Here is a 27,893-nt window from a genome sequence, read left to right on the forward strand (position 1 = left end):
TATTTTTAGTAGAGATGGGGTTTCACCATGTTGGCCAGGATGGTCTCGATCTCTTGACCTCATGATCCGCCTGCCTTGGCCTCCCAGAATATGTATTTTAAAATAAATTTTTCCCTGTCAGTCATTGTCTTATATCCTTAGCATAGATTTGCAACTCAGTAGTATATTTTATCCCTAGAATGAAGCTGGAGACCTGGTATGTACAGGAAATATGAGAGGTGGTGCTAGAAGACAGACATCTATGGAATGATCCATATCCTTTCAAGTTATGAGAATGAAGGCCTACTTCATTAAGAAGCTGGGGGTGAAGTGAGGGTGAGGAGAACACTTAACAACATTGGGACCAGTCAGGGAATCCCCTTATTTCTGTTTCACATATGAGGAACCCTAGAGCAGCCAGATGAGGCTCTCTAGTTTAATAAAATCATGGAAAGAGTCTTATGAAGGCTCTTCATAAGTGTTAACAGGGATTTATCAGCTTATTTTTGTTGCAGTTCCCAATTTCTAAAAATGTTTAGGTAATCTTTTTCTTTCCCCAATCCTAATTCTTATAGATTCATTAGTGTTGAACCAATGCTTTCTCATGTCTCAACTCTATATATGCATTCTTTTCAGATGTATTACATTAAAAAAGCCCTACACACACACACACACACACACACACACACACACACACGACTAAACCATGAAGAAATAGCCTCAATAAACCAATAATGAGTAAAAAAAAAAAGTCTCCCATCAATAAATAAAAAATAAGCCCAGGACCTGATGGCTTCACTGCTGAATTCTACTCAACATTTCAAGAACTAACACCAATTCTACTAAAACTCTTCAAAAAGATTGAAGACGAGAGAAAACATCCAAACCCATTTTATGAAGCCAGAATTACCATGATACCAAAACCAGAAAAGGACAGAATGAAACAAGAAAACTATAGGCCAATATCACTAATGAACATACATGTAAAAATTCTCAACAAATTTTGAGATACTAGCAAACCAAATTCAACAATATGTTAAAGACTGTGTGCAGTGGCTCACACCTGTAATCCCAGCACTTTGGGAGGCTGAGGCAGGAAGACCGCTTGAGGTCAGGAGTTCAAGACTAGCCTGGCCAACATGGCGAAAACCCATCTCTACTAAAATACAAAAATCAGATGTGCATGGTGGCGCATGCCTGTAATCCCAGCTACTCAGGAGGCTAAGGCAGGAGAACCGCTTGAACCAGGGAGGTGGAGGTTGCAATGAGCCAAGATCATGCCACTGCACTCCAGCCTGGGTGACAGAGCAAGACTCTTTCTCAAACCAAACATTATAAAGATCATTCACCATAATCAAGTGAGATTCATTACAGGGATGCAAGGATGGTTCAACATATGCAAATCAATAAATGTGATATATCACATTAACAGAACCAAGAACAAAAACAATATGATTATTTAAATAGATGCTAAACAAGCACTTGATAAAATCCACATCGTTTTTTGATTAAAAAAAACCCTCATCAAATTGGGTATAGAAGGAACATACCTCAAAATAATAAAGGCCATGTATGACAAACCCATAGCTAACATTATACTGAACAGGGAAATACTGAAGGCCTTTTCTCTAAGATCTAGAACATGACAAGGATTCCCACTTTCACCACTTTTATTCAGTATAGTACTGGAAGTCCTAGCCAGAGCAATTATGTAAAAGAAAGAAAGAGCATCTAAATTGGAAAGGAAGAAGTTGAATTAGCCTTGTTTACAGATGACATGATGTTTTACTTAGAAAAATCCACCAAAAAACTATTAGAACTGATAAACAAATTTAGTAAAGATGCAAGATACAAAATTAACATACAAAAATCAGTAGCATGTATATATGCCAAAGGCAAACAATTGAAAAAGAAATCAAGAATGAAATTTTATTTATAATAGCTCCAAAGAATATAAAACACCTAGCAATTAATTTAACCAAAGATGTGAAAGATCCACACAAGGAAGACTATAAAACACTGATGAAAGAAATTGAAGAGGACACACAAAAAATGGAAAGATATTCAATGTTCATGGATTGAAAAATTAATATTGTGAGCATGACACTAACCTTGGCTATTGACAGATTCAGTGCAATCCCTATCAAAATACTAATGACATTTTTCACAGAAATTTTTAAAAATTCTAAAATATATATGAAACCACGAAAGACCCTAAATAGCCAAAGCAATCCTGAGCAAAAAGACCGCAGCTGGAGATATCACACTACCTGACTTCAAAATTTACTATAAAGGCATAGTAATCAACACAGCATGGTACTGGCTTAAAAAACAGACACAGAGGCCAATGGAACAGAATAAAGAATGCAGATATAAACCCATGCATTTACAGCCAGTTCATCTTTGACAAAGGCACCAAGAACATACAATGGGGAAAGGACAGTCTCTTCAATAAATGATGCCAGAAAATTGGATATCCATATGTTGAAGAATGAAACTAGACCTCTATCTCTCACAATACACAAAAATCAAATATAAATGGATTAAAGACTTAAACCTAAAACCTGAAACTATGAAACTACTAGAAGAAAACATTGGAGAAACCCTCCAGGACATTGTCTGGGCAAGGTTTTTTTGTGTAAGACCTTAAAAGCACAAGCAATGAAAGCAAAAATAAATAGGATTATATCAAGCTAAAAAGCTCTGCACAGCAAAAGAAACAATCAACAAAGTGAAGAGACAACACACAGAGTGGGATAAAATATTTGTGATCTACCTATCTGACAAGGGATTAATAACGAGAACATATAAGGAGCTCAAACAATAGCAAACACACATACACACACACAAATAACCTGATTAAAATATGGGCAAAAGATCTGAATAGACATTTCTCAAAAGAAGACATGCAAATGGCCAACAGGTATATGAAAAAATGCTCAACATCACTACTCATTAGAGAAATGCAAATCAAAACTACAATATCCCTCCCCAGTTAAAATGACTTTTATCTAAAAGGCAATAATAGATGCTGGCAAGGATGAGGCAAAAGGGAAACTCTTGTACACTGTTGATGGGGATGCAAATTAGTACAGCCATTGTGGAGAATAGTATAGAGGTTTCCAAAAAACCTAAAAATAGTACTACCATATAATCCAGCAGTTTCACTACTGGGTGTATATCCAAAAGAAAGGAAATCAATATATTGGAACAACATTAATACACTTATGTGTATTGTAGCACTATTCACAATGGTCAAAATATGAAATCAACCTAAATGCCCATCAGTGGATGAATGGATAAAGAAAATGTGCTATATTTACACAATGGAACATTATTCAACTATTACAAAAGAATGAAATCCTGTCTTTTGCAGCAACATGGATGGAACTAGAAGTCATTATGTTACGTGAAATAAGCCAAGCACAGAAAGACAAATAACACATGTTTTCACTCATGTGGGACATAAAAAAGTGAATCTCATGAAAAGAGAGAGTAGGCTGGTGGTCATCAGAGACCGGGAAGGGTAGGGTAGAAGAGGGGTTTGAAAAGAAGTTGATTGATGGGTACAAATATATGGTTTGATAGAAGAACTGAGAACTAATGTTAGATCAGTATGGTGACTATAGTTTACAGTAATGTGTTGTATATCTCAAAATAGCTAGAAGAGAATTCAAATGGTTTTAGCATAAAGCAAAGACAAATATTTAAGGTGATGAATATCCCAAGTACACTGATTTGATCTTTACAAATTATATGAATGTATTATATGATCATATCTACTTCTAAACACTATGTACATCTATCACACATCAGTAAAAAAGGGAAAAAAAGCCCTGCTGACATCCTGATTTTAGCACAGTGAGACCTGTGTCAGATTTTTGACCTCCAGAATTGTAAGATAATAAATTTATTGTGTTTTAAGCCTTTGAATTTGTGGTAATTTGTCACAGCAGCAATAGAAATCTAACACAGTGACCAAATGGGAATCTCTGTAGAATTTTGGTGGTGAATGGTACACTGCAGTGAATTTAAGATTTGACTTTCTCCTTGAAGAATCTCTAATGAGAAAAACAGGAAAGACAGGATTGTTAATTGCAGATCTAAATTCTTATCTAAAGTATTTTTGATAATTATATTCCAATTATCTAACTATTGAACTCCAACAGGGTATTTAAGTATTCTGTTTCATCTTTGCTATGCCAGAGGCAGGCATTTTAGACCCCAGCTTGAACAGTAAGTCTAGGAATAGGGTTGTCTTTCCTTCCTTTTTGTGCTGTGATTTTTTAAAATTATTGTAATCAATTGCAAGTACCTCCCAGCTAAAGTCCTCTAATCAGGCAGTATTCATCAGTGATTGGGAAATAAGTTATAAGATGATTTTGTACATAGTTATTTGATTCAATTCAGCTTTATAGATGAGAAGTTCAGAGGAAATAAGTGATTATCGTTTGTCACATTGCTATTATCCATCTGCTATTGCCAGAGCTGGCCTGGAGCCCAGAAATCTTTTCACCACCCAATGCTATCTTTCTTCCTCATTATTACATTTCCCAGTCTGGCTTTGGGATCGGATTGCTTCTGGCCTTAGATAACCTTATCCATCCTCTAAAGCAGTATCACACATAAGAAGGAGGTAGCAGTGGACTGATAGTAGCCTCTCTACCCTCCCTTTTTAAAAAGTCTCTGACAAATAGTCTCATTGTTACTAGAGCAACACAAAATGGAAAATGCTAATAGCAAAGATATAGTCCTTATTATGCATCAGATACTGTTGTAACTGTCTCTGTAGTAATTGATTTAATCCTCATCACAATTTTCTGATGTAGATATACTGTTACAGATGAGACCTTGAGGCACAAAGGGGTTACCTTACTTGCCAAGGTTATACTTACTTGGGATGGGTGCCATCCTTTTGTATAAACTGTGATACTTTTTCTTGTTTTTATTTTGAAAAATTTCTAAGATACAGAGAATTTGAAAGAATAGTACAAGAAACACCCACAAACGTATTCTTCATGAATCCAACAATTATACACTTTGCCACACTTTATATCCATTCGTGTGTGTGTGTGTGTGTGTGTGTATGTGTGATCATTTCGAAGTAGTAGGCATCACAACACTTCAGCATCCTTTATTTTTTAAAAAATCAGATCATTGCTATTTAGGACTTTGGAATCTTTTAGTTTAATTCAGATATTCATTCACTAATGCAGGACTTCACATTGGAGAGAAGCCAACAGAGAAAGGGACAGGACAGTAGAAATTGTGTGGGAGAGTAAAATTAGTTCAAATATCTAATAGCTAGCTATACTGTACTTTAGCTATATTAGGTCCCTCAATTTTCAAGACAACAGTATGATGTGGGTGATCTTATCCCCATTTTTCCAGATAACCTGCAGATGTAGAGAGAGAACTTTCCCAGGGCCACCCAATCAATACACAGCAAAGCCCCATACAAATCTGGGCTGTTTGGTTCTAGACTTTGAGCTCTTTTTCTACTTTGTGCCTAGATAAACACTTTGAGGGGGAAAAAAAATCCAGATTTAAGAATTTTTGCTAACCTTCTTACGGGCAAGTCACCTTCAAGTCACCTGGGTACTTAGGTACCCAACTCAAAACTACTTTTAGTTTTGTTTCGTTTTGCCTTTTTTTTTCTTTAACCGATAACCCAATTCTAGACGGACCATAAGGTGCAAGAGAAATCCGGGGAGGTGGAGGCAGAGAAAGGGAAGGGCAGGAGGTGGTCGCAGGATGTTGCCTGCGGCTGGCGGCCCAGTGGATTCTGGGAATTGTAGTCCCAGCCATCCAGGGCATTGCCGTTCAGGGCCACGGGAAAACCTGACTGCGCTCCCAGAAGCCTCCGGTGTACCTCGCTGGGAACGCACTTCCTGGGACGCTGAGAGGGAGACGCTCCAAGAGGCTCCTCAGTGTGGGCGAGTAAAATGCCCTGCGTGTGAGAAGCAGGTAGGTGTGGTCAAGATGTTCCGATTTCTGGGTCTTTTGCATAAGTAACTGAGGATTTTATGTAAAATAGCTAAATCCAGGGGAATCAGGAGCGTTGGAAAACGCTGACCACATCTGTGGATGTGAAAATTGAGTAGGTATTTGGTAAGGCTTTAAAAAATTATTTTGTACACAGGAGTATGGAAATGTCGAGGTGTGTTGCCGGAGCCGCCAAGGGCTGGGAGCTTTGCTGGCGCGAGTTTGTGGGGGAGCCCAAGCTGCTATTTTTGAATAACCAGCTGATGCTGGTTGCGTAATGATGACCTGCTTGCGGTTCAAACTCACTCAGTGTTGCAGGGATGGGCTAGCTCTGAGAGCGTTAACAGTCACTGTTGCGGTCTCTCTCCATTGGCTCTAACTAGTAGGGCGTTTTTTTCCTTCTGCCAGGTCTGGGTCTACCACACACAGGGCTCTTCGAAAAGAGGGAGGAGGAGAGGAGGCGGAGGGAGGCGGAGGGGGGCGAAGGGGGATGCGAATTGCTCTGGAAGCTTGGTTTGCTTTCCTGTAAGTTCTGTGCACCCGGCCTTGTAAGGGGCCCATAGCCACGTTAGGGAAAGGTCAGACTTGGTGACCTCACTTAAAATGATTGCTCAAGGATTCTATTGTGCGTTATTAATTGTAAAACGATTTCCTCTGACTTTGGAGTGAGCAATTATGATTGATACCAACCCAAGAAACACATTTGGGGCGGGGGAGGGGTTGGGGGGGACTTGACTGAAATCTCCGAGCAGCCAGTTGCAGAGAGCATTCTACATAATGTTCGTAATAGGGCTAGTGATGAACGCCTCAATCCAGCAAACTCTCAGGCGCACATAATAATGAGTTTCCATTCTCATCCTACCTGTTTGAGATAAATGGTATTTGAAGATGAAGTGGCTAAAGTAGATATATAGAAGCATCTTTAAATATCAGGTTGAGCCATTGGTGGAACTATTTTTTTTTTTAAGCATTCTGGTTGCAAATTTCAGGATGCAGAATTCAGATCAACTTTGTCTGGTCTTGTCAGTGTCCTTTTTTAAAAATGTAAAAGAAAATTTACTTCCAAGACAACTGCACAGTCTTTCACCACCTTCCTTATCCTTTCACCGTAGTCATGAAAATGATCTAAAACATGCATTAAATATCAATCATATATTCCCAAGACAGCAAAGTGTTTTTCATCCTCATTTCTCCTATATTCTCAAGTCACAAGATGAGTTAATTTTTTTCTTCTATTTCTACGTATTTTTCTATATTCTATATATTTCTCATATATAATGCATGAATTAAGGAATAAACAGCCTTTTTATTTATTTATTTTTATTATTTGAGACAGATCATTGCTATGTCATCCAGGCTGGAGTGCAGTGGCATGATCGTGACTCACTGTGTCCTGAAACTCCTGGGCTCAAGTGATCCTTCCATGTCAGCCTCCCAAGAAACTGGGACAACACGTGTGCACCATCACACCTGGCTAATTATTATTATTATTATTATTATTTTTTGAGCCAGAATCTCTCTCTGTCACCAACACTGGAGTGCAGTGGTGCAATCTCAGCTCACGGTAACCTCCACCTCCCAGGTTCAAGCGGTTCTTGTGCCTTAACCTCCCACGTGGCTGGGACTATAGGCATGAGCCACCATGCCCAGCTAATTTTTGTATTTTTAGGAGAGATGGGGTTTTGCCATGTTGGCCAGGCTGGTCTTGAACTCCGGCTCAAGTGATCATCCCGCCTCAGCTTCCCAAAGTGTTGGGATTACAGGTGTAAGCCACTGCGCCCCTGCTAAACTGCCTTTTTAAAAAACTTACTGTCTGCCCTTTTTAGTATAACATTTCATTGGTTTTAGGTGATTACTAATCATTTCTTCTAATCCATGGGAATTCAAGCAGGGTTTTTAGAGAAGTACTATGTTAATTTGGAGTATTTTTCCTATTTCTTTAGGCTCAGATTATTGCTACTCTGTATTCAGATCTTCATGTGTTTCTTCTAAGCTGAATAAAGCTGTTTTGGAACTGTCAGGTACCTCAAAGGGTAAGTACGTCCTTTAATTATATCTTATTTCCCTCCCTCCTGCTACCACTTCTGCCAACGACTCTTTTTTTTTTCTCTTGTTCAACAAAATAGAGGTATAGGACAGACCTCTCTTGTGAGCGCAATGACTGATGACTTACAGTTTCTAAGAAAACCCAAATTATAGGTAGAAGGAACTCTCAATGTTACCATCAAGAATTAAGTTAGGGCTGGGCATGGTGGCTCAGCCCTGTAACCCTAGCGCTTTGAGAGGCTGAGGTGGAAGGATCCCTTGAGCCCAGGAGTTTGAGACCATCCTGGGCAACATAGCGAGATCCTGACTGTATGAGAAAATTTTAAAAAATTAGCCAGTTGTGGTGGTACATGCCTATAGTCCCAGCTACTCTGGAAGCTGAGGTGGGAGGATTGCTTGAGCCTGGGAGGTCGAGGCTGCAGTGAGCCATGATTGCACCACTGCACTCCAGCCTGGGTGAGAAAGCGAGACCCTGTCTCAAAAAAATAGAAGCTAGCTGCTATTAGACTCTCGTAACTCTTTTGTAACTATAACTCAGAATTGTGCCTGGAAAAAATAGTACAGGGTCTATTGGATCCATGACTTCCTAAAGCTCTTAGCCACTGTTCCTGCTCCAGCCTTCTTTAAATTCTATTCAAAACCACAGAAAATATATAATTTGAAAATATTTTTATTCGTAATTATGTCTTTGATAACATTTAATTATGTACCAAATTTTATCTACTTTTCTGAGTCACGGTGGAACAGAGAGTCAAATGACAAATGTGAAGTGGTTATTTGAAATAGAGTCTCTATTTGATTTGGTCAGTATCTCCAAAGAGAATGTTCTGTCCTTCTTGTTATATGACTATAACCATCTGTGGTCATTTGCTGAGGGTCCAGAAGAAAAGTATGTTTCTAGTTGAAAAAAGTAAATAAGCCTGCTAATAATCATTACTGACTTACATTTCTGACCATATTCTGGTTTACAAAGGACTTTGCTATTCATGATTTTACTACTTTGTGGGACACTTTACAGATGAAAAATTGGAGGTTCAGAGGACATAAGTGACTTGTCCAGTTTGTAAATGATAGGTTATGAATGTTATTCAGGTCTTTGGTCTCCTGGACAACAATACCAAGCAGCCTCCTAGATGGAAACAACAAACCACTTATGTGTACGTATGACCTAGCTCAAAGCTCTCATCCAGCTAGTACTCATGACTGCTTGACAGATTTGTTAAAGTGTTCTTAGCCTTGCACGTTTTCCACAGTCCCTAATTAGGGATTTTCACATGGCAAAAAGATGTTTTTTTCCTCCATTAGAAAACTATATATTGTTTAGCTTTAATAAATATTAATTTGATATATTAACCACTCTTAAGAGAAGTATGTCTAATTCATGACATACCTGTTAAATTGAAAACAGAAAAATCAATACCGGAACAATGGACTTTTTGTTTTTGAAATGGAGTCTCGGGGTTTCACCATATTGGCCAGGCTAGTCTCAAACTCCTGACCTCATGATCCACCCACCTCGGCCTCCCAAAGTGCTGGGATTACAGGCATGAGCCACCGCGCCGCGCCAGGAATAATTGACTTTCAAACCATTTGTTGAAGTTAGACAGTGTTGCTAAACCTAGATATATATTTCTAGAAGCATAGTCTGCATGTAGGTACCTAAGGATGGCCTTGTCTTTGCTAATCACAGGTTTCTGGGCTAAGAAAATGAATGTTGTTTTGTAAAATGGGAGTCTTTTGGCCAAAAAAGAGAAAGCAGGGGCACAGTCTAGAGGCAGTCTGGATGTATCAGAACACAGGGTGGTGTGAATTCTCTCAAATGAAGTGAATGGAACTGAGACTAAATTTCTGTCTGTATTCTGACCAGAGTTATACAGAACCTCCATTTGTTTGTTCATTCATTCAGCAAATAATTGAGTGCCTTTTATGTGCCAGTATAGGGAACAGTGAACAAAACAAAGGGATCTCTGTCCCTGGAATTCACAGTCTGATGGGAAAGAAAACTACACTGAACAAGGAGTTATAAGAATGATCACTGCTACAGAAGAAAAAGTGCAAAAGTGCTACCACAGCATATAACCAGGGACGGGGAGGTTTAGGACAAGCCTCCCTGGACACTAGAAGAATGAGTAAATATTAGCCAAGCAAAGAATAGGTTGGAATTAAGAAAGTTCTAGGAGAAAGACCATGAGGGAAGGCCCTTAACCAAATTAGAAAGTGGAAAATTTGGGAAGTCTAAAGAAACGTGGTGTGGCTGCATAGACTGTAGTGTGTAGGGTGGGAGAGTGGCACATACGAAGGTTGAGAATTTGGTAGGAATCAGGTGGTGTAAGCTATGGGGAGGAGTTGAAACTTTAGAGATTTTATTCTGTGGGAAATGGGAACTTATTGAATGGTAAGAAATGGAATGGCGGTTGAGGTTTGCATTTGAAAAAAATTATTGTGGATTAAAACTAATTGACACAGCACAAGAGTAGAGGTCTTTTTACCCTTGCAAGTATGAACAAATCCTAGTCGGGAAGTCAGCATTATCTTTGTTTTAAAACATCAAACATATTCTTTCCCCAAACTATCCTATAAAATTTTACTTCAGGCATGGTGGCTTACTTTTGTAATCCGAGCCCTTTGAAAGGTGGAGGTGGGGGGATTGCTTGAGCCCAAGAGTTCAAGACCAGCCTGGGCAACACAGCAAGACCCCGTCTCTAGGGAAAACTTAAAAATTAGCCCGGCATGGTGGCATGCACCTGTAATCCCAGCTACTCAGGAGGCTGAGGCAGGAGGATTACTTGAGCCCAGGATCTCAGCTCACTGAAATCTAGTGAGCTGTGATCATGCCCTGCACTCCAGCTTGGGTGATAGAGTAAGACCCTGTCTTAAAAGAAATTACTTTATCTCTCTGGTGGGATATATGACTTATCAAATCATAGGCATTTGAAATTAAGAACAGGGCATACAAGGTGAAGTAGCCAAAAGAAGCTAGACATTAATTCCAGTATCAGGCCAAAATTTAGCTTAAGAATTAAGGTTAATAGTACTTCCCTTCTGAAAAAGTGCCGTGGTATCCTTGTTGACTCTGTATAGATAGGCCTTTGTCCATCCCTGAGATCTGAGCTAAGAATGCTTCATCAAAGGCAATTTCAGAGAACCAATATAATATTTGTATTGATTTGATGCAGAATATAGTTAAAAGCACTTACTACTGAAATATATATTGTCCTACCTCTCTTCATTAATGTCATTTGATAGTCTATAGGCTAAGAATTATAGGAATTTATTTATTTTTCTTAATAATTAATTTTTCTTTTTTTTGTAGAGATGGGGTCTCGCTATGTTGCCCAAGCTGGTCTCAAACTCCTGGGCTCAAGCTATCCTCCCACCGCAGCCTCCCCAAGTGCTGGGATTACAGGCATGAGCCACAGCACCTGGCCTGGAATTTATTAATAATAGAGTTATACATCCTGATCTTGTTTCTCACTCCATTTACATTTCAGGAATCAGTGTTACAGGGCAGTTTGATTGGAGAAATCTCAATTACATTGAAATTCCAATTATTTCTATACTACTTTTGTTTTTTGTTCCTGTTTGTTTGTTTGTTTTGAGACAGAGTCTCATGCTCTGTCACCCAGACTGGAGTGCAGTGGTGTGATCTGGCTCACTGCAACCTCCACCTCCTGGGTTCAAGCGATTCTCCTGCCTCAGCCTCTTGAGTAGCTGGGATTACAGGCACGTGCCACCACGCCTGGCTAGTTTTTGTATTTTTAGTAGAGACGGGGTTTCACCATGTTGACCAGGCTGGTCTGAAACTCCTGACCTCAAGTGATCTACCAGCCTTGGCCTCCCAAAGTGTGGGATTTCAGGCATGAGCCAATTCGCCCAGCCAGTATGCTACTTCTGAAAGCAAGAAGGAATTGTGATTGCATTAGGACTTTGAGTAGGTTATCTGAAGACTTCTGAAGCTTGAAAGAAACAGAGGGAACCTTTTTCCTATGTCTTCACAACTTTAATCAAATCCTTATTCTCCTTCATTTCTCAGTCTTTAACTCCTGGCTGATAAATTTTTATGAACAGGTACCTTATTCACTTTGCTTAACACCTAACAATAATCACTTGATACGTAGTAATTATACAGTTGATTCACCACCAGCACTTTGAGTTTACATAAAACAGCCGTTTCTTTCCACAAGTCTCTATAAACACATTGGGAGCAAGGTCCAGTTATCAGTGGTCTTGGTGTCTTTCCAGGGCCTAACAGAGTGTTTTGCATATGCTAGACACTCAGCATGATGTAAGTACTTGCTGAATGAATGATTGCTTCTTAGTAATAGCTACTTCCTGTACAGTTCTTCATTACCAGTGGCCCACCTTTGTGAGTTACTGGGGTCTTTGTACAGAGCCCAATACTTGTTTATTCAAATAATCCTAGAATCACTTGTGTGCCAGGCACACAAGTTGTATGGGGGAGATAGACAGATGAATAAGCAAAGACCACCAGAGAGCTGTATCCTAGAGCTTGGCATTTCTAGTAGCTTTTTCCAGTGCAAACATTCTCAAATCTGTACTAGTTTCCATTGCTGTACTGAGGTGTTTGGTTGCCACAATTAAGCAAGACAGCTTTTTCCCAATTTGCTTGAAAAAAATACTGTAATTAGTCTCTCCCTTTCATAAAATTTTCTTAAGAACTTGCTACTTCTGATAATACTGACAGAAGGTAACATAATAAATACTAAACTAATACTAATGGAAAAACTTAGAACTAACCATGTTTAACTTGAGGGCTTTAAAAATGGTTACTTGTGCTTAAACTCTGATTTTTATATTGTACATTTATATATGCTGTATGTGTATATTTGAATATATGTATGTACACATAAGCATTTTTTTGGTTAGTAAAATCATTCTGGCTGGGCGCAGTTGCTCATGACTATAATCCCAGCTTATAATTTCAGCACTTTTGGAGGCCAAGGCAGGAAGATTGCTTGAGGCCAGGAGTTCGAGACCAGCCTGGCCAACATGGTGAAACCATGTCTCTAAAAGAAAGAAAAGAAGAAAGGGGATAAGAATTGTGGGGGTGGAAGGAGGAGGGCTGGTTCACACCTGTAATCTCAGTACTTTGGGAGGCTGACGCTGGTGGATTGCTTGAGCCCAGGAGTTCGAGACCAGCCTAGGCAACATGAGAAAACCCCGTCTCTACAAAAAATACAAAAATTAGCTGAACATAGTGACGTGTGCCTATGGTCCCAGCTACTCAGGAGGCTGAGGTGGGAGGATCGCTTGAGCCTGGAAGGTCAAGGCTGCAGTGAGCCATGACTGTGTCATTGCACTCTAGCCTGGGCAACAGAGTAAGACTTGTTTCAAAAAAAAAAGAAAGAAAAAGAAAAAATTATTCCTATATTATATGACTAGATTAAATATACAAATAACATTGTTTTCTAAAGAACATTGTGCCCTCCCACTGGAATTCATGCGAGAATCACATTCTAAGCCAGCTTCCTAGCATTTTGGTCATAATTGTCTTTCTGATCCTGAAAGCTTGGAAACACAACTTCACCATCCCAGCAGATGTTTGATTCTGCAAAGGTTGATGGAACTGTATTCAGAAATAAAAATTATTCTCAACCTTGCCCCTTCATCATGCTCTGAACAAAAAAGTAAACCTTACTGAAGTAGCCTGCTCTATTGCCTCATAGTAGGCATTATAGAAGGCAGAGAAAATACATTTGAGTCCTGCTTTAAGAGTGAATATCAGACCCTTGAGGAAATTAAAGCTGAATAAGATGCAAGCTTTTTATAGTTTGCCATATACAGAAAAAGAACATGGCCTTTTAATTTGGAATGAAAGGCCTGGCGACTGTTTTTCTTATAATAGCATTAGTAGAAATAGGTTGTCATTACTTGAAAAATGTTTGCATTCGTCTTATATGAACAGTAGTAGTAATAACCAACAAGTGCTGTAGATTTCCCTGAAAATCTACATCTTGAATCAACAAGGAAGTAATTAAGCAGAATAATTTCAGGGACCATTGTTCTCATCTTTTCATTTGACTGACTCATTGGAGATGAGATCATTTACTTTTTATAATTTCCTAGTGTGCCTAGTACATAGGAATGAGATCAGTTTGTTTTTTCTTATTTAACATTCATTCAATGAATGTTCTTTGAACTCCTGTGATGTGCCAAGCACTGAGCTGGGTCACTGAATGCTAAGAAGTAGTTAACACTTGGCATAGCATTTGTTGTGTTCTAGACATGTTTTAAGCACTTGACATTATATTATCTCATTGAACCCATAGAACAACCCTGCAAGGTTGGCACTGTTATTTTTTCCATTTCACAGATGAAGAAAACGAGGCACAGGGAAGTTCTGAATCTGGCCCAAGGTCAGTGAGCTAGTAAGTGAGGAGATGGGGATTAGAATTCCAGCAGCCTTGCTAAGAGTTGACTCTCAACCATTCCCCTGTCCTGTACTGCTTCTTTCCCTACACCTTTGCTTTTTATGAGCCACCTTCACCCCTGCTGCATGAGCATTTGAGGCTGAATTTGTGGTGTTTGTAGCTAACTAATGATTGATGAGTGGGCCCTTGCTGTGTGAGTGCCTGACACATACAGAGTGCTTGATGTATACGTGTTGAAAGAACGATTATTGACAAAAAGAAGATTGAAGGTGTGATTGTAAGAGACTTTAACATTATCTTGGTTGTTTTTTTAATTGTGAAGAAAAATACCGATGGCTAAAGATTTTAGTTGCTGTATGACCCAGTCAGTAATAACCAAATGTGTGTGCACCTGTGCTCTGAGGTCACACACACCTGCATGTATATACATTTGTACTGTACAGAGAGGAAACAAGGGAGAGACTTTCCCTCTTTGCATTGACATTTCATCATTAAATGTGTTGCCAGTTGGCACCACCCTTCCTGCTCTGTTCTGCTATTGTCCCCTCATGATTTGTCCTCTTGTGTGTCACCCCCTAGTCTGACTGACAGCACTCCACAAGCTTGCCTGCCATGGGCTGTCGGGATGTCCACGCAGCCACAGTCCTTTCCTTCCTGTGTGGAATCGCCTCAGTAGCAGGCCTCTTTGCAGGGACTCTGCTTCCCAACTGGAGAAAATTACGATTGATCACATTCAACAGAAACGAGAAGAACCTGACAGTTTACACAGGCCTGTGGGTGAAATGTGCCCGGTATGATGGGAGCAGTGACTGCCTGATGTACGACACTACTTGGTACTCATCAGTTGACCAGCTGGACCTGCGTGTCCTCCAGTTTGCCCTACCCCTCAGCATGCTGATCGCCATGGGTGCCCTGCTGCTCTGCCTGATTGGAATGTGCAACACTGCCTTCAGGTCCTCGGTGCCCAACATCAAACTGGCCAAGTGTCTGGTCAATAGTGCAGGTTGCCACCTGGTGGCTGGGCTGCTATTTTTCCTGGCAGGTACTGTGAGCCTCTCCCCATCTATCTGGGTCATCTTTTATAACATCCATCTGAACAAGAAGTTTGAGCCAGTCTTTTCATTTGACTATGCAGTGTATGTCACTATTGCTAGTGCTGGGGGCCTGTTTATGACTTCCCTTATACTGTTTATTTGGTATTGTACATGCAAATCTTTGCCTTCTCCTTTCTGGCAACCATTGTACTCCCATCCACCCAGTATGCATACTTACTCACAGCCCTATTCAGCACGCTCTCGCCTCTCTGCCATTGAAATTGACATTCCAGTAGTTTCACACACCACTTAATGGGGAAATAGTTAATTGTTAAAGAAAACTTCTTGTAGCCTCACATTCCCCTTGTGCAAAGAGCTCTTTTGGACCTACATACATTTTCCTTTGTTTTTGACCAATCAATGAAGCCAAATTTATATGTCCTAGTAGAATGAAGTGCTGCTAGTTTTTATGAGAAGTACATTATATTAAATGTGAATTTTTTAAATTTTGCTTCTTATACTGGAAGGAATTTTAGCCTTCATATTGATATCTAATTAATTATTTAAGTGGAAGAGGCCCGCATCACAATTGAGGTAATTTAGAGCAACATGTTAAAGAATGATGGTTAGCAGAAGCTGTTGTATACAATCTTCATGAAAATTTCAGTGTGTATTTTTCTTTTTCTATAATACCTTTAACTGCAAAGAAAAGGCAGTTTCAAATATAAGAAATTTATTTCAGGTAAGGGTAATATTTTAATAGTAGTGAATAATCTAGCTTAAGGCTGTAACTCTTCTCTCGGGGCTAATTGTATGAATAGGTGTCAGTATGTTGAAGATTACTTTCTTTTGTGACTTTCTTCTACCTCATGCCAGTGTTTAAAAGTAAAATGTATTTTAATGATGTTAGAATAAGACTACCATTCTAAATATCACCTACTTATGAATAACATGTAATAATTTTTAACATTAATGATTCCATAAATTGTATTATTGGGGTTAGAATGTGCTTTATGACAGGTTAGTGTTTCCTCTGAGGCAGAAAACCCTTTTTTGGAGATATCTTCCATCAAGCAGTACTCTTGCCCATATACAATCTCTTAGTGGCTAAGAGAAATAAATAAAAGGGCCATAATGGTTTGTTCTCTTTCAGACATAATTTAGTAGGGGACAAGAAGTCTGTTCTTCAGTGAGTACACTAGAGATTTACTCTGGTGACTGCCTTTTGAGTTATGGGTGAAGTAAGGTATGGCTTTACCATAACCTTGATTCATTCACCCTTGATTCATTTCTCGCCCCCGTCACTGATTATTTCCTTGAGCATATATCTCTGCCTAACACTTTAGTAGGTGCTATAGAGGATACATGAAAAGTTTGAGATCTGGTCCCATCCAGTAAGACATTTTAATAGAGAAGATCAAAATGTTACCTGGCAGTTGGGGAATAATCTGACTTCGTTGGCAGTTGGCCTTAACTTCTTAATCATTGATCCAGGAATATTTCAACCAGAGACACAACTTTCTGGCAGACAGACAAATTGTACAACACCAACAATATTCTGGACCTTGAAATTCTGTTTACTTCAGTCCATTGTATCCTTTAAGGCACCTGTGCTAGCCTAGATTTTGTAATAACACTGATTTATGAGAATGGACAAAAGTGGTAGGGAAATTGTTCCCTCTCTACTTCTGAAAGTATGATGATGTATTAAGGATGGAGGAGTTATTAAAAATGTCTCTTCTGATGAGGTAACAATTAAATGAAACCATGTTAAAGCTGAGATGAACACTTAGAAATTCAGGGATATTGGGTCTTTAGCCTTATGAATTTGAGCTGCTTATTTAATTGGTGTAATTTACTACATATTAGTACTATATTCGTAAGGATTTTTTATTAACCATTACAGATTTTACAAACAGCTAGTTATATGGTAAACAGATTATTATGCCTTTTTGCAATTCTGAATATGATTCTAGTATTTGTGTAGATGTATTTGGTACTTTTTCCCCTAATTCCAACACTAGTTTATATATATAGCGAATAAATCTAGTTGTATAAATTTTTAAATGCTGTCAGTAGAAAGCACACAAGGTTATGATTTTTTTAATTACTGGCTTCTGATTTCTTTCACTTCTGATCCTTTTCCTTTTTCTCAACTGTAGCTGAGTCTTGATCATTTTAAGACAACGATGGGTAGAATTTTGAGATTAATGTTAATTTTCCCTTTTTGTTAATTTCAGTCCCCTCTCACTATGCTTTTGTCCAGAAGGATCAAGAATTCTACCATCCCTTGGGTCTTTGTGTATAAACAATGTTAAATAAAGGTAGACTCAGTCTTTAAGATATTAGACAGTTTTTTTAGTCCATGGGATTGTAAATATAAACATTAACTTTCCTATAAGAATCTTTTGGCTTTGTAATCTATAGCCTCAAATTGGTATTTATTATGGATTCACTAGACAAACAGCTGTTTCCTTATTGTCTTTTTTCTTTAGTGTTTCTGATTTGCTATCAGTAGCTATTTTTAAAGCCATCAAAGGAAAATAATTATTTACAGTTTTTGAAGTCACTTTTGAGCCCTCATCAAGCTCTCATTGTGATGGGAGGGATACCTTTTTGTTGTTAAAAGCCTATTATTGTTAAAGGCCTTTTATGGAAACCAACTTGGAAAACAACCTTAAATGTGGATGTATCAGATTTGGTTTATCCAGCCATGGGAGAGAAAACAAACCTAAGTTTACTTTACTTGTACATATACACTACAATGGATAGTATATTTGCTGTAAACTACAATGTAAAACCCCAATAAAAGTGCGCTGTACTTCTTAATGTTTATTAAAAGATGTATTTTTACAACTTTCTGCTTCTATTTTTTTCCTCAGTGTTTTAAGGTGAAATATTTTGAGAAATGTTTCTCAGATATATGTAAATTGAAAAAGACAGTTCCATTTAAAGCTCTAAAACGTGTGAACTGGAAGGCTGGGTGCAGTGGCTCATGCCTGTAATCCCAGCACTTTGGGAGGCCAAGGCAGGCGGATCACTTGAGGTCAGGCCCTTGAGATCATCCTGGCCAACGTGGTGAAACCCTGTCTCTACTAAAAATACAAAAAATTAGCCAGGCATGGTGGTGTGCGCCTGTAATCCCAGCTACTTGAGTGGCTGAGGCATGAGAATTGCTTGAACATGGGAGGTGAAGGTTGCAGTGAGCTGAGATCATGCCACTGCATTCCAGCCTGGGTGACAGAGACTTTGTCTCAGAAAAAGGAACTAGAAAGGAATTGGAAAACATGGAACTTTTATTCCACAAGTGCCAAGACGCTTTATCCATTTCTAAGAGTAGTCCAAGTGGTCCTGTGGTCCTAACAGTTCACTGGGCTTTTTTTTTTTCTCCTTTTCTTTTTTTTTTTTAAACAGTCTGCAAAGAGACAAGTTGTGGGCCAGATTTGCCTCATCAATGGAGTTTTCTCAGCCTGTGATCTTAGAGACTGGGAGTTCAGTTCTCCAACAGTTAAGTAGAGGGAACTTTCCATACTCTTCAAAGCTCGAGGTTACCAGGAGAAGTGGTCCTGACAGGCATGTCACCTCAACATTTCTGAAATCTGTGATGAATATATAGTTTTGGATTACACCTGTGTTGGGGCAGTTCTTACATACACTTCTCACTGAAACCTGTGGCTATGATAGGTTAGATAGCTGAGCCATATGTTGCACTGGAAATCAGAAGCTACTTCAAACTGGGTTACACTAACGAACAACAGTCCATTCTGGACTGTTGTGCAGGTTCACTGAGGGTGAATAAATGGTAGAGAAACCATTTGGGCTAACCAGGTTCACAAGAGACTGGTTTACCAACCAGAAGTGAGAAATACATGTTACTTAGAACCATCAGACACAACCAGTTTTATCCAAGGCCCAGCACATCTTATTCTGCCAAAAAGTGAGGAAATGCTCAAAGAATCATGGGAGCTTATCAAATTTCACAGGCGCCAGATTGAAGGTGCTCCCATTGGCCAAATCTGGGACAATTTGAACATCAAAATAAATGATAGTAATGGGTTATAACTCATTGAATAAAATACAAATCCATATGTCCATGCTGACATAAATAGGGGAAGAAAGAAAAGCTCTTTCTTATAGTAAAATACCAAATAAAAAGAGAAAAAAATGAGAAAAACATCAATGGGGTTAAAACTGTTGAATTTTTTATGAGAGGCAGGATATTTGCTTAGTCTCAAAGTACAAAATGGCTTATTAATTTCAGAGAGGAAAATAACTTTATAGTGGATAAACTTGGCAACCTTAGCTGAGTGATCAAGTTTGTCGCCAATAATAAGAAAAAGCAACATCATGCACTTTCTGATATGATGCAAGGAGAAGGCCACAATATTTCTGAGGTATTGCCTGAGTCTAATTTTGAAACATGCAGCTCATTGGTCCCATTTTTGCTTTTTGTTTCCTTCTCTATCCTGATCTCATATCTCTTCATTTTTATAAAAATGCATAAAAATGTAGTCCTATCTCCAAAATATTTTATAAAACTCTTTTAGGAGAGATTTTAAAAGAATTTGTGTCAGATCTTCTGTCCTGAAAAACTAAAAAGTCCCTGCAGAAGGGTTGTAAATCAAAGTCACAGAAACACAGGACTGGATGGTAACTTAATTAACTGTTCCATTTCTGTTGGTTAGCAGTGTCTTCAATCTGAAAGCGTACTCATGTTACCCCACACATACTAGAGGACCCTTTCCAGGAGAGGTTCATTCCCCCTGTACCTGCTGGGTGGCTCATTACCCTCCAGCCCAGCCAGCTTCTATGTCAGTGCCATAGCATGCAAGAGAGCCCTTTGAACCTCACTGCAGGACTGTAGGACTTGGTGAGAAAAAGCACATCTATATCCTGCCTGGTGTTCATATCCAAGTCTGCTATTAAAGGGAGATTTGGGTTGGTTTGTTGTATTTTGTTTCAAAATATGCCAACTTTTCAGGCTGTTCTATAGAAAATTGTATTCAGCAAAATTTGGGGAAGATAGCGAGATGGTTGATGAGAAGAAAAAGAACCTTTTTCTTATTTTATATGAAAAACCCAGTGTGACTGGACCTCTTAGCAAAAGTCTAGTAATCATGATTTTGGGGTGGTCTTATTAACCAAAATCCTCTTTAGAAAGATGGAATATATGCTTATATCTCCAGGATTTTGCTTTATAGAAAAAAAGGCACAGCTTCTCATTAAGAGAAAAGACATTATTGATACTTTACATTATATAATACCTAGTGGCCTTGTTCCCAAGGTTCACTCTCAAATTGTTGAAAGTGAATCTAGTAAATAAATCTAGATAACTCACTTACATTTTTAAGTAACTTTTGTCTTTTTCTCCATGCCCCCTTTCTTGACCTCACTTTCAAAAGATAATCTTGCGGTGTGGAAGATCCAGGTGGCAGTTTAGCACCAGGAGGCTGCTGCAGGGAAACCCCAGGCCCTGGTAGCCCTTCTCTGGGGTGAGCCCATCTTCACATTTGCTGGCCATGTGGATGAGGGCCGAGACTCAGCTGGCCCCTTGTGTTCCAGAACTGCTAACCTGCTTCTCTGGCTGCTTCTCCTTTAAGAGCTCAAAGGTAGCAGTGGAGTGCTGGAGCCAAGTGGTACTGGCCCACAAGAACCAGTGTGTACATCTCCTCCCAACCCCCCAACCTGTGACATCATATTGGTTGCTTGGAATTGGCCAGGGTGAAAGTACTTATGCTCTAGAAATTGTTAAATGCTGCAAGTTAGGGCTTTGCTTTGCCTTTTCCTGAGAGCTGATTATTAAACATTTACTGGCACACTGCTGCTTAGGCAAGACACGTTTGCTGAGATTCAGGTTAGCTAATGAGGAAATGAAAAATCATAGCAATGCTGAGAGTTGTAAAACGTTATCTGTGATAAAGGGGCTATCTGAAATAGCCTCTTAACAGGTCTCTCTGTCTCCAATATTGCTCTCCTACCCTACCACAAATTTATCTATACACAAGGCTGCAGAATGATCCTAATAAAATGCAACTGAGGCTGGGCACGGTGGCTCATGCCTGTAATCCTAGCACTTTGGGAGACTGAGTGAGGCAGGTGGATCACCTGGGGTCAGGAGTTCGAGACCAACCTGGCCAACGTGGCAAAACCCCGTCTCTACTAAAAATACAAAAATTAACCGGGTGTGATGGCATGTGCCTGTAGTTCCAGCTACTCAGGAGGCAGAGGACAGGAGAATCGCCTGAACCCGGGAGTCAGAGGTTGCAGTGAGCCGAGATCGTGCCACTGCACTCCAGCCTGAGTGACAGAGCGAGACTCCATCTCAAAAAACAAAGAAAAAATGCAACTGATACCTAGTTTCTCCCATACTTAAAATAAAATTTGGCAGCTACATCTTAGAACAGTCTAAGCACAAAGACATGAGTTGTCTAGAAGAATTTTTTCACTGTGCCCAGAGATGATAAGACTGTTGGTGATTATTGACACAATATCTCACAAGATGAATGTGTAAAAAAAAGTGAATTTAATAATAAATAACGGGGAATATTCCTTTTCTGTGACTAATTGGTCACAGTCCTTATTCAAGGAATATCTGTTTCCTCTATTACTCATTATTATAGAAAAAGTGGCATGATGAATGTGGTAGCTAGCCTCCAAGATGGACCCAGTGATCTTGCTTCCTGATATTCATACCCTGTGTATTTTCTTCTCTCATTGAGTAGGCTGTGTTACCAGTAGGATTTTGCAGAAATTATGGTGTGTGACTTCTGAGGTTATAGGTCATAAAAGACATAGCTTCTGTTTTGTTCTGTCTTGGATCACTTACTCTGGGGTAAGCCAGCCACAATGTTGTGAGGACACATACAGCTGTAGGATTAACACAGGAAGAGCTGAGGCCTCCTGCCAACAATCTGTACCAATTTGCCACCCATGTAAGAGAGCCATTTTGGAAGTGAATCCCCCTAACCCCAACCAAACCTTTAGATGACTGCAACCCTAGCCAGTGTCTCGAATGCAACCAGAGTGGGAAACTGAAAACCAGCATCACTCAGCTAAGCCCTACCACCTTCTTGACCCACACAAATTGGATGAAACAATGCTTATTGTTGTTTTAAGCTGCTAAATTTTGGGGGGGTTGTTTTGCAGCAGTAGATAACTAATGCAAAGAGCAGTTGCAGGGGATCAATCCTGAGGAGTATTTGTGCTATAAGTATTGTGAGCTTTCCTTGCTCCATATCAGAAAAGCTCTTTCTCATGATCTCAGATTCCCTTGGAAGGTGCTGACTATCGCTATAATGTGGTGAAACAACTTAATCTGAAGGTAGGGAGAAGGAAGATGTGAGCTTAGATTGGGAGCAGAGTTCTTCCTAATTTTGGTTAGGTATGAATGGCTGCTGTTGTTACCAAAGCAATAAATTGAACACTGGTCATACATTAGGTTTGGAATAGAAGATAAACACATTTGCAATCCAATAAATCTGATACACATAGTAATTATGTTGTCATATGGTTAGCAGGAGCAAATAAACCAATCCTATAAAAAATACATCATCTGTTAGTTTTTATCCAACTAGCCAATTGTATCTAGGGCCAACCCTTTTAAGAAGATACAACTGATAGTTTCTCAGGTGGGAAAGGAAATAGCTGATTCCAAGACATTAGGCAGTTGAACTGAAGTGATGCCTCCCTCTAGTAGCAGTAGAACACTACAGCTTATTCCTCCCGCTATAGCACTGCAGGGTAACCAGAGTTAACAATAATTTTATTGTATATTTTCAAATAGTGAAGAGAGGATTTTGAATCTTCCCAACCCAAAGAAATGATAAATGTTTGAGGTGATATGTATGCTAATTGCCCTTATTTGATCATGACACATTGTACACATGTTCAAAATATCACACTGTACCCCATAAATATGTAAAATTATATGTCAATTAAAAATAATAATAAATAGACAAAAGCCTGTAGCAGTGGTTGTGAGATAAGGGTTGGGAGAAGGAAGCTGAATTGTACTGACATTTCAGTATAGTGAATTTAATCTGATTGTTTTCCCAACATTGGCTGAATCTGATGGCTTTAGACTTTTCAAGGGAAGCAGCCTAAGGACATTGAGCTCCTTGGTTGGGAATAAAAGAGGTTCATTGAAGAAAATGTGACCGAAGTGAAGGAATGGATGGCTCTTGCCCTTCTACTGTTTTCGGACTGCTTCTCTCCCCTCTCAGCCTGTACAACTTGTCAGGCACTAAGGTTGAGAAAGCCATAAAATGCTAGTGAAATAAGGAGAGACTGTTAAGATTCCCCCCACAATGCCAATGGACTTAAGCTAGCTTTGGCAGGGAACAGAGCAGGAATTAAGGAAGTCCCAACACCTTGTGGCAAATGAGAATTACCTAGTTCAGCTCCAAATGAAATTCTGTGCCCTTAGGAGTGATATTGTGAAAGAATGATGAACAAAAAATCAATTTATTCACAGAACAAAAGCATATCAGTGTTAAAGAAATAAAGGAATTAAAATTTTAAAGATGTTTCAGAAAGAAAAAATGGCAAAAAAGAAAATTGTCTTATCCTGATTTTTTACTTAAAATCCCTGTCATTGTCAGTCACGTATCAAGAGACTGGCAGCCTGTCTTTCTATGTTTATTATTTGTTTTGTTTCCACGGATGCTTCTGAAATCTTTGTTAGAGGCAAAGGCACTCAGACTGCCAAAAGAAATTAGCAATGTTTCCACTGTGGCATAGACACAGATCACACCAAGGACAAATAGAAGCATTCCGCTGCATACTGCCCCAACTCCTGCAGGATCTGTGCTTTTGGCTGGTATGGTGACATGAGGGCAGGGTCGGCTTCATGGGCATGAGGCCTGTGCAGTCACAGAGAACCGGGCACTCAGAAGGGCCCTGCTCTTGTTTTAATATTCTGTGGTGGGTGTCTTGAAATTCTTAATTTTTGAACAAGGGATCCTGCATTTTCATTTTTCAGTGGGCTCCACAAATTACGTAGCTCATCCTGTGTGAGGGTGCTCTGGGGAAGGCAACACACCAGCTTTGGAGGTAGGCAGGCTTGGAATTCCATCTAAGCTGCCTCTTACTACACAATGGGAAAATTATCCTCTGAACTTCAGATTTTCATCTGCAATGAGGACAATGCCTTCTAACTCTTGGTGTTATTGTGAGGATTAGACACTGTTGTGAAGGAATGCAGGTAAAGTGTCTAGAACAGCACACCTGGCTTCACCGTGATTATTCATAAAAGGCAAGTCTCTATATTGGATCCCAGTTGATGTTAGTGCTGGTCATAAAAACAAGAAAAATATGTTTTCTTTAGAAAAGCAGCTCTCTCTTTCACATCTTACAGGAAGCTGTGGACTTACATTGCCACGGCTATCGCTTTTGCCAGGATTCTCATGGCTTCTTATTGCAGTTGCAGCCAAAATAGAGACTAAGAAAATTAACAATCCTCTTAAATATTAGCTGCTTCTTGTAAGGTAGTTGTTTTTCATGATTCCATACCAGAAACAAGGAAGTCAATGAATTTTCCCAATTCTTTTAAGAAGATATTAATGTGAGTAAAATACACAATTTAAAATACCTGATGCCCTTTCTGATAGCCTGGAGCAAAGGATGTTTCCACTGTTCCCACTGTCAAAGCAGCAGGTCTATTCCAGCCCCCAAATAGCTGTGGTCAGAGAAACTTACTTCCTTGTTTATTACTTCTAAAGGTAGAGTGATATTGGAGCACCAATTTACCAAACCCAAACCAAACTGTAAGTACTACCTTGATGGGCTGAAGTAGTCCCTATTGTGGGGAGAGGATATGGAGCTGAGACAGGCCCTGATTACACAGGGTTGAGATGATGTACCTCAAAACCAATGCCCATGACACTGTCTAAATACAGCCTATTCTTGTTATTCATTGTACTTATTTTCTGTAAAGTAGCCACGCCTACTGAATAAGTGAGCACTGAACCATTGTTCTTAGAGGAGATACAGGGTTAAGTCACAATCTTTGGTCACAACATTTTCGTCAGTTGGCCAGTACATAATCTTGTTTTATGAGTGTTTCTGTTTAAAGACACTTTATTTAATGTATATTCTTGAGTCATTATTGTTGAACTCATAACCAATAGCACTATAACTCATGCCTAAAGGAATCTTATGTAATGCACACATTTTCCCTATGATGCACATCACAGTCTTCTCCTGCTTGGGAACACTAAGACAGCACTTCCAAACTGCGCTTGGGGGCCATTTTAAACAAAATCACCAACAAAAAGTACAAAAACATGAAAAATGTGGCACTTGTTTTTGGTATGAGAGCTTGTGGGAAGTCAGGAACCCCCGAATGGAGAGACCAGCTGAAGCCATGGCAGAAGAACATAAATTGTGAAGATTTCATGGACATTTATTAGTTCCCCAAATTAATACTTTTATAATTTCTTACGCCTGTCTTTACTGCAATCTCTGAACATCAATTGTGAAGATTTCATGGACACTTATCACTTCCCCAATCAATACCCTTGTGATTTCCTATGCCTGTCTTTACTTTAATCTCTTAATCCCATCATCTTCATAAGCTGAGGAGGATGTATGTCCCCTCAGGACCCTGTGATGATTGCGTTAACTGCACAAATTGTTTGTAGAGCATGTGTGTTTGAACAATATGAAATCTGGGTACCTTGAAAAAAGAACAGGATAACAGCAATGTTCAGGGAACAAGAGAGATAACCTTAAACTCTGACTGCCGGTGAGCCAGGTGGAACAGAGCCATATTTCTCTTCTTTCAAAACAAATGGGAGAAATATCATTGAATTCTTTTTCTCGACAAGGAACATCCCTGAGAAAGAGAATGCGTCCCTGAGGGTAGGCCTCTAAAATGGCCACTTCGGGGGTGGCCATCTTTTATGGTCGAAGCTTAGGGATGAAATAAGCCCCAGTCTCCCTTAGCGCTCCCAGGCTTATTAGGACCAGGAAATTCCCACCTAATAAATTTTGGTCAGACTGGTTGTCTGCTCTCAAACCCTGTCTCCTGATAAGATGTTATCAATGACAATGCATGCCCAAAACTTCATTAGCAATTTTAATTTTGCCCCGGTCCTGTGGTCCTGTGATCTCACCCTGCCTCCATTTGCCTTGTGATATTCTATTACCTTGTGAAGCACGTGATCTCTGTGACCCACACCCTATTCTTACACTCCCTCCCCTTTTGAAAATCACTAATAAAAACTTGCTGGTTTTGCCGCTTGTGGGGCATCATGAAACCTGCCAACATGTGATGTCTCCCATGGACACTCAGCTTTTAAAATTTCTCTCTTTTTTATTCTATCCCTGTATTTCTCAGACCAGCTGACACATAGGGAAAATAGAAAAGAACGTACGTGAAATATCAGGGGTGAATTTCGCCTGATATCTGGCTGAATTTCCCCCGATAAGACCTGAAATGAAGACAGAGTATTGCCATCTTAGACCTCAACTGGGAACATGCACATCAGGCCATTCAAGTTTCTATGGCTCTGCGCATGTCCAAGAGTGGCCATGAAAGTACAGTGAGTATTGATTTGGGAGCTACGAATACATTTTAGTGAGTAGGCAAATTTGCAAATGTGGAATCCACAAATAGTGAAGATCAGTTGTACATAGAAGTGTACATGGTACATGTACTTGTACATGTACAAGTGTACATGGTAGAGGAAGTGATTCCACTACCTTAGTGGACTTGAAGAGAAAACACATCCAGATTGTTGGTTGAGAGATGCACGTATATGTGACATTGGGCAGTATCTCTCACATCATTTACAAGTAGGATGCAGCAGAGATACCATGAAGTCAGAAGAATTGAGATTTCTGTGGTTTCAGGTCTTTGTCTTACTAGCTGGGCAACTTTGAGTAGGTGTCTGAAAACTTCGTTTCTCAGTTTCCACATGTGTTAGTTGAGAACAATAATCATCTTTCAAATTGTGATTGTGAGGGTGCAGTGGGTTTTTCTTTAAGTTCTGGCTTACTGTTACTTAATTTAGGGGCTAGGATTGAAGACGGTGAATCAGGTGTCATATTGTGTTTTAGAATATTCCTTTGTATATGGTTTGTCTCCCCAGAAAGAAAAGCAGATGCCAAGTCCATACTAATATTTGGATTAGGGTAATGAGTATGTTTTCATTCAAAATGCATTATGAATCCAACGAATAGAATATAACCATAAGCATTTTCTGGTTAAACTGGCCATCCTAATTAAGATAAAGTAATTGAATCAATAGTTTTAAGGCCTACACTAACTTATACTAGGATTTTAAGAGCAAAATAGGAACGAGAAATAACAACTTCTGATATGTTAGCCTCAAAGGAAGAGCCCAACAAAAAGTTGGCTCCACTGTGTTGGACAGCAGTTGGGGTAGGTGGAGGAGACACATTAAAAAGACCCAACCCTCAGCCCAGACGGGAACTACTGCGCTGTTCTTCTATC

At 39.4% G+C, this 27,893-nt stretch overlaps 1 protein-coding gene across 6 annotated transcripts in view; it reads left to right on the forward strand.

Annotated features, from left to right (window-relative positions):
• The first annotated feature begins 5,677 nt into the window (after positions 1–5,677).
• The window catches only part of CLDN12 (claudin 12), a 160,324-nt gene continuing 138,108 nt past the window's right edge, over positions 5,678–27,893 (forward strand). For 2 of the 6 annotated variants that reach the window (XM_063606298.1, XM_055114665.2), the window contains exons 1-2: positions 5,678–5,946; positions 7,908–7,997. In XM_063606298.1, coding sequence (XP_063462368.1) covers positions 5,734–5,946; positions 7,908–7,961 — 267 coding nt within the window. In that variant the 5' untranslated portion in view covers positions 5,678–5,733 and the 3' untranslated portion in view covers positions 7,962–7,997. Of the gene's footprint in view, positions 5,947–7,907; positions 7,998–14,344; positions 18,293–27,893 lie in introns of those variants that run through there. The other 4 variants (XM_034964414.3, XM_014345716.5, XM_063606297.1 and 1 more) reach the window with 4 other exon arrangements.

Source organism: Pan paniscus, chromosome 6 (assembly GCF_029289425.2).
Source record: "Pan paniscus chromosome 6, NHGRI_mPanPan1-v2.0_pri, whole genome shotgun sequence".
NCBI classification, from domain to species: domain Eukaryota; kingdom Metazoa; phylum Chordata; class Mammalia; order Primates; family Hominidae; genus Pan; species Pan paniscus.